The sequence below is a fragment of the Theobroma umbraticum genome, unplaced genomic scaffold (genome assembly GCF_002168275.2).
Source record: "Theobroma umbraticum cultivar Fairchild unplaced genomic scaffold, ASM216827v3 scaffold_56.0, whole genome shotgun sequence".
NCBI classification, from domain to species: domain Eukaryota; kingdom Viridiplantae; phylum Streptophyta; class Magnoliopsida; order Malvales; family Malvaceae; genus Theobroma; species Theobroma umbraticum.
In genome coordinates, this window is record NW_018397256.1 from 7,419,795 (window position 1) to 7,427,598 (window position 7,804).

At 32.5% G+C, this 7,804-nt stretch overlaps 1 protein-coding gene across 1 annotated transcript in view; it reads left to right on the plus strand.

Annotated features, from left to right (window-relative positions):
- Nucleotides 1-5,188, plus strand: part of SPS1F (sucrose phosphate synthase 1F) — a 7,343-nt gene extending 2,155 nt beyond the window's left edge. The window contains exons 4-13 of the mRNA XM_021420211.2: nucleotides 5-68; nucleotides 172-870; nucleotides 1,109-1,225; nucleotides 1,348-1,479; nucleotides 1,645-1,821; nucleotides 2,353-2,406; nucleotides 2,489-2,551; nucleotides 2,664-3,608; nucleotides 3,810-3,937; nucleotides 4,638-5,188. Of these exons, the coding sequence (XP_021275886.1) occupies nucleotides 5-68; nucleotides 172-870; nucleotides 1,109-1,225; nucleotides 1,348-1,479; nucleotides 1,645-1,821; nucleotides 2,353-2,406; nucleotides 2,489-2,551; nucleotides 2,664-3,608; nucleotides 3,810-3,937; nucleotides 4,638-4,911 (2,653 nt within the window). The 3' untranslated portion in view covers nucleotides 4,912-5,188. The remainder of the gene's footprint in view (nucleotides 1-4; nucleotides 69-171; nucleotides 871-1,108; nucleotides 1,226-1,347; nucleotides 1,480-1,644; nucleotides 1,822-2,352; nucleotides 2,407-2,488; nucleotides 2,552-2,663; nucleotides 3,609-3,809; nucleotides 3,938-4,637) is intronic.
- Nucleotides 5,189-7,804: the final 2,616 nt, after the last annotated feature.

The following is a 7,804-nucleotide window of genomic DNA, read 5'->3' on the forward strand; positions in this document are numbered from 1 at the left end:
GCAGCATTCATGGTCTAATTCGAGGTGAAAATATGGAGCTTGGTCGGGATTCTGATACTGGTGGTCAGGTAATTTGGTTGTGGAATCTCTCTCTTTATTTCTGGTCATAGAAAACTTGTTCTATGGCATATGCTGATAACTGACAAAATCTTGAACTTTTGTTGTGTATAGGTTAAGTATGTTGTGGAACTTGCTAGGGCTTTGGGCTCAATGCCAGGAGTTTATCGGGTTGATTTGCTGACTAGGCAGGTAGCATCACCAGATGTAGATTGGAGCTATGGTGAACCCACAGAAATGCTTACACCAAGAAATTCAGAAAATTTCCTGGATGAGATGGGAGAGAGCAGTGGTGCTTATATTGTCCGAATACCATTTGGCCCTAGGGATAAATATATTCCCAAAGAACTTTTGTGGCCTCACATCCCCGAATTTGTTGACGGTGCACTTAACCACATAATACAGATGTCCAATGTTCTGGGTGAGCAAATTGGTAGTGGGAAACCAGTTTGGCCTGTAGCCATCCATGGTCATTATGCAGATGCAGGTGACTCTGCTGCTCTTCTATCTGGTGCATTAAATGTACCGATGCTTTTTACTGGCCACTCACTTGGCCGAGACAAGTTAGAACAACTCTTAAAGCAGGGCCGCTTATCAAGAGATGAAATAAATACAACATACAAAATTATGCGCCGAATAGAGGCTGAAGAATTATCTCTTGATGCCTCTGAAATAGTCATAACCAGTACTAGACAGGAGATAGATGAGCAGTGGCGTTTATATGATGGTTTTGATCCAGTCCTGGAGCGTAAACTGCGTGCAAGGATCAGGCGTAATGTCAGCTGCTATGGAAGGTTCATGCCTCGCATGGTTGTAAGTTCTGGAACATTATGTACTTTGCATGGTGCTTTCATTGGTGTCAAAGAGTGCTGTCGAAACCCAGGTGCACCTACCCAGCTTTGGAGCTTGGCTTATGGATAGTATTGCATGTCTAGTGTGTTATATTTCATGAGCTTGGCTGGGTGAGGCATGGTGTTTGATTCTTGCATCACTCAGAATAATCTCTTGCTAGGTCATAGAATGTTCTTTGTGAATCTGTTTTTTTGTGCAGATAATTCCTCCTGGAATGGAGTTCCATCATATTGTTCCACAAGACGGTGATATGGATGGTGAAACAGAAGGACATGAAGAACATCCATCTTCCCCAGATCCGCCCATCTGGTCCGAGGTTCTAATTATTCCTTATGCATTTCCACATTGTGCTTCACATTTATGTGCCCAGCCAAGATATGCTACCATGTCTCTTGCTGCCATTAATTTTGATACTAGTTTTGAAATTGGTATTTGTAGATAATGCGCTTCTTCACCAATCCTCGCAAGCCTATGATACTTGCCCTTGCTAGGCCAGATCCCAAAAAGAACATCACGACTTTGGTCAAAGCCTTTGGAGAATGTCGTCCTCTAAGAGAGCTTGCAAACCTTGTATGTTTGAATAATCTGATGAGACTTGGTTGATGAAGACAGCTTTTTTCATTCCTACTGACAGTTCTTTTGTTATAAGCTTTTCTTGCTTGTGCTGAAATGCTGAAATGATTCTACTGGATCTTTCATTTAATTCTATACTTTTCTTTCTCTGGTACTTAACAGACATTAATCATGGGGAACAGAGATGGAATTGATGAAATGTCAAGCACAAATTCTTCTGTTCTTCTCTCAGTACTTAAGCTTATTGACAAATATGACCTTTATGGACAAGTGGCATATCCTAAACACCATAAACAGTTTGAGGTTCCTGACATTTATCGTCTAGCAGCGAAGACAAAGGTGATTTTTGTAGTGTATGTTTTACAGTTTGATGTTTTGGTCTACTTCCATTACAGTGCGCAACTGCACATGCTTTGAGCTTACTTTTTCTCTTTGGTCTCTTCCTTGTTTCAAAGCTCTTGCCAAGTGCCAAGGGTGCTGCATTGACTGCATTCTACTTGTACCCTAAATCTTATTTGTGAAAGAATATGTTATTGCAGTTGTTGTCTATGTTCAATTAGTATTACACACACACACTCACATACATACATACATACATACATACATATGTATGTATTAGTATGCAGCTTGATTTTTAGAATATGGAACTTCTATTTTTTTCCCTTATGTTGAGGAGGGATATAACTCAGCGTAGTTTTGTTATGCTATTATTGAGACTCTGCTTTGAGTTTCTAATAGTTCTTGTTGAGTCTTTGATTGTTATTTCTCACCCACATTATCTTCCAAAATTGTTGTAATCTCACATAACTCTCTCTCTCTTTCTTAAGAATATCTAAATATTTCTGTTTCTGATCCAATTTTCTTGTGCAGGGTGTTTTCATTAATCCAGCTTTTATTGAACCATTTGGCCTTACTTTAATCGAGGTGCTCTATAAAATAGTTATAAATAGTTCATTAATTTCATCTTAGTTTAGAACCATATATGACCATGGTTCTTTTGTTCCAGGCAGCAGCTCATGGTTTGCCTCTGGTTGCCACCAAAAATGGAGGTCCTGTTGATATACTTCGGGTATGACTCATCAGTTAGAATGTGTTTATTAGACATTAGAGAAAGACAAGCATAAATTAGACTGCTTAGTTTAAATCACGGTTTTGATATTTAATATGAGATGTTAATGCAGGTGCTTGACAATGGTCTTCTTATCGATCCTCATGATCAGCAATCTATTGCTGATGCCCTTCTAAAGCTTGTTGCAGACAAGCAGCTCTGGGCTAGATGCCGCCAAAATGGTTTGAAGAACATTCACCTATTTTCATGGCCAGAGCACTGTAAAACTTACTTATCTCGAATTGCTACTTGTAAACCGAGGCATCCACAGTGGCAAAGGAGTGATGATGGAGGTGAAACTTCAGAATCAGATTCACCAAGTGATTCCTTGAGAGATATACAGGATATTTCTTTGAACCTGAGGTTTTCTTTGGATGGGGATAGGAGTGGAGCTAGTGGAAAAGATAATTCTTTAGACACAGAAGGAAGTGCCGCTGACAGAAAGAGTAAGTTAGAGAATGCTGTTTTATCATGGTCAAGGGGTGTTTTAAAAGATCAAAGGAAGGCTGGATCTGCAGACAGAACAGACCATAGTTCCAGCTCAGGAAAGTTCCCAGCATTGAGGAGGAGGAAACATATCTTTGTCATTGCTGTGGACTGTGATTCCGATGAAGATCTTCTTGATGCCATTAGAAAGATTTTTGAAGCTGTGGGAAAAGAAAGAACTGAAGGCTCTATAGGTTTTATATTGTCAACATTCATGACAATATCTGAGATACACTCTTTTCTGACATCTGGAGGCTTTAACCCTAATGATTTTGATGCTTTCATCTGCAATAGTGGCAGTGACCTCTACTATTCAAATATTAATCCTGAAGATGGTCCCTTTGTAATTGACTTTTATTACCACTCGCACATTGAGTATCGTTGGGGTGGGGAAGGATTGAGAAAGACTTTGGTCCGTTGGGCAGGATCGATTACTGATAAGAAGGCAGGGAATGAGGAGCAGATTGTTACTGCTGCTGAACAGCTTTCAACCAATTACTGTTATGCTTTTAGAGCAAAAAATGCAGCAATGGTAAATTTTCTTTTTATTGTACTACTAACTACTGGTAAATTACTTTCTCATGAAACAGCTTGATATTTTCTCACCAAATAAGGATGAATTTGAGTTTACATTTCTAACATGTCTAGCATGTGATTATATATTCGCATATGTTTATGATATTTTTTTAACAATACCATGGGAAACACGTATTTATGTTTATGCTCTTCCCAGGTAACCCCTGTTAAGGAGCTTCGGAAGTCGCTGAGAATTCAAGCTCTCCGTTGTAATGCTATTTATTGTCAAAATGGAACCAGGATAAATGTAATTCCAGTGTTGGCATCTCGTTCCCAAGCCCTCAGGTGGAGTTTTTTATGTTCCCTTTATTAATGCTATAATGTTTTTTCTCTTGAATGTTGCCTTGATTTCCATGGTTATCCTTTTTTTTCGTCATGAAACTCTGTCTATCCAATCTTCATAACTTAAAGTTGATTAGGTGCCTTCCCTCATTTATGGCTGAAGAAAAATATTATTGTCTCGTAAGTTCTCATGCTTTCTATTAATTTGTAATTAAAGGAATTGGCTTGGGTGCATCAAATTTTTCTAGTGTAGTAGCAGTCAATAAAGAAATGCAATTTTTTCCTTTCCTTTTCTTTTTCGTTTTTATGTGAGAAACAGTCTGCATGGTATCCAAATTTGCAAAACCAAAGGGAAATTTATTGGGTTTTGAACATTTTGTTTGAATTGGATGATTGACCTGATGAATATGATCTGTTGAGTCAAGAAGCAGCATTTTTTTGAATGTTTTAGTTACAGAGGCCTGAACTTCTTGCATTTCTCCTATACTTTTAGATTTTTGGATGACTTTTGGTACTGAATAATCATCCAGCAAGGAAGGAAGCTGTTATTAGCCAAATCCAAGAGCCCTCTCGTTAGAACATAGTTTCAATTATCTTTATCAGTACTCAAAACAGTTGTTTTCTTTGATCGGTGACATTCTAGCTTTTAAACATTTTGATCTGTTGAATAATATTTGAATTTAATGACCCCAAAACACGTCAGGTATTTGTACGTTCGGTGGGGTGTTGAACTGTCAAAGATGGTGGTTTTCGTTGGAGACTCTGGGGATACAGATTATGAAGGGTTGCTTGGTGGGACGCATAAAAGTGTAATATTGAAGGGAATTTGCAGCAGTGCAAGCAATCAATTGCATGCCAACAGAAATTATCCGCTCTCTGATGTCATGCCTGTTGACAGCCCCAACATTGTTCAGACATCTCAAGACTGCACCAGCTCTGACGTCCGTGATTCCTTGGAGAATCTACTCAAGGGCTAGAAAAGTCACGACCAGAGCTTCTCTTTTTCTCTGGCTCCTGCTCAGGAGTCATAAGCATTGTCCTGCTGTTAGTAGTTTTTCTCCCCTGGAACATTAAAACCAATCTAAATATGTTTCCCTCAGATCTGTACATTCCTCCAAAACGTCCATTTGCGGATTGCTGATATAGCAAATAAGTTTGATCACCAGCTAAATTGTATGGGTGTTGTATCATTTAAAATGTGGGTGCCTGCCTGTCTTGCTATCATAATTATCCAACGGGAATGTGATAATACAAGTTGCTAATACAGATATCTGCTGGGCCATGGGACCCTCCCAATCCCTTTCCATCATTTTCTAGGTCTCATCATGTACAAGAATGAGCCATGGAGACCATTTTTGCGTTTTTGTTGACACTTTTTGACCCCAAGAAGTCGCAAGCCAACTTTGCCTGGCGAGGCGGCTTCAGACTATTTACACCTAACAGGGAAATTTGATACTACTTTTTTTCCTAAAATTTTTTTGGTTATAATATATAAGGATGAGCAAACGAATGAATTGGATGGTTTTATTCATATTTTTTAAGATTAAATAAATAAATATTTTAAAAAAATTGATTAAATATAAACGATGATGATCAAATATAAAATTGATTTAGTTGGTTTGGTTTTAGACCAATAGATTAAAATTTTATCACTTTTTTTTATAAATTATAATTTTAAAACTTATAAATTTCACTTATAATTAAAATATATATAAATTATGTATAAATCAAATATAGATATATAAAATATATTATTTTATTATATATATATAATCAATGACATAAATTATATATTATAATATTTTAATTTTTATATTAAAGTTTACATAATAATAACTAATTATAAATAATATGTTATAAAAATTAAAGTGATAATTAAAAAATTTATTAAGTGTAATCATATAAATAAAGTCTATAATAAATTATAGTAATACTTATATATAAAAGAAATATATGTATATATATATATCTAATATATTGCTTTATTATATATATATGAAATTGATAACAAACTTATATGTTATAATATTTTATATCAAAGTTTGTATAAATAATAACTAATTATAAATATTATGTTATAAAAACTAAAGTGATAATGAATAAAGTTATTAAGTGTAATCATACAAATCAAATTTATTATAAGTTATAATAATGTTTATGTATAAATTAAATATATATAATGTTTATATAATTATATATATATTCATAATATTTTATATTATGAAACATTACTAAAGTGTAATAATTATAGCATATTAATATGTAAGATATTTACTATCATATATTATAATATTAACATATAAGTTATATCATTTAAAATATATTACTTGTAATTTCTTATTAATACAGATTTATAAATAAATAAATAAGTAAATAAATAAATAAAATTAAAATTAAATTGCTTTGATTATGATTTGTATACATACATATAATAAATTAATATATTTTAAGTATATTATTAAATAAGTTTACTATCAATTCTTCTTAATATATATAAAAATATTATATATATATTAATAAATATAAAAATATATTATAATATATTTATTTGATTTTTTGAGTCGATTGGTTGAAGAATTTTAAAATTAAGAATTGACCAAAAAGTCAATTGGATCAAACCTTTTGAATCAATTGATCTAATAAACTAATTTGACTGAATCGTTTTACCCAAATCGCATTTGATTTGAGTGAATTATTGATTTGGTTTGGCTTTGCTCACCTCTAAACATATATATTAGATTCATTGAGTTAAATATTAATTAAATTTTTTATTTTTATTATTTAACTTGTAAATATAAGTTAACAAGGTATCTTTCAAATTGATTACATTGATATCCTTCATTCACATTTATAAAATATCAATGTAAAATTTGACCTTACTCAAAATAAGGCCGATATTTGCTTTGTTTTATGTTGAATATCTACATTCAACCTAACATGAAAATTTAAAATAAAAAATATTTTTTAATTTTATGGTTTTTTATATTATTACTCACTTCAATTCTATTGAATATTTATATTTAACATAACATGAAAATTTAAAAAAATGAATAAATTAATCATTTTTTATATTTACTAATTTTTTTATTTTTGATATTTAATAATTTTTAATTTTAAAAAACAATATATATGTATATTTATATGAACTATATGTAAATGTAAAAAATAAAATTGATAGCTATAAATGTTTAAAAAAAAATCATAACATAAATGTGAGACAAATTCAAAAAAGAAGAATATTCGAAGGATATATTAAAAGGTATAAGCGACAAATTTCAAGTTATCTTCAATATCTCGAATGAAATGTATCCAAATTCCTTTGAATTTGGTTAGGATATTTCTAAAATCAAATGTTCGGACATTTAACTCACAATGTGGGCTAGTGTCGCCTAGCTTGACGTACTTTAGTAATTGCAACCCCCATTACAATTTAATTGACGGGTGTTGTACATAATTTTAGTTGGGAGAATTTTTTATCTTTAATTTCCAAAATTTTTCAATCCTGTTTATAACACCATTTTTTTTCTCTCACATGATTTTGTAGATGGTCGGTTTTTTGTGAAAATGTCATGGATCTCACATTGAAAAGATATAAAACAGATCTTCATATGTTTTTTGAGATTAGAAGTGTGAGTTCGTAACAAAATTGTATCAAAGTTACCTAATTTTTCACAAATATAATGAGATAGCTTCAAATGAACTATAAATAAAAAAATCAATATCTAAGATTTTACATTAAAAAGAGATAAAATGTGTTTTGAAGTTTTTGTCAACCACACATGCATGTTTCTGTATATCTACCATTTTTAATGTCTCTCACATTTATTATTCCAATAATGTATCCAAGAAATACATTACTATAATTTGTCA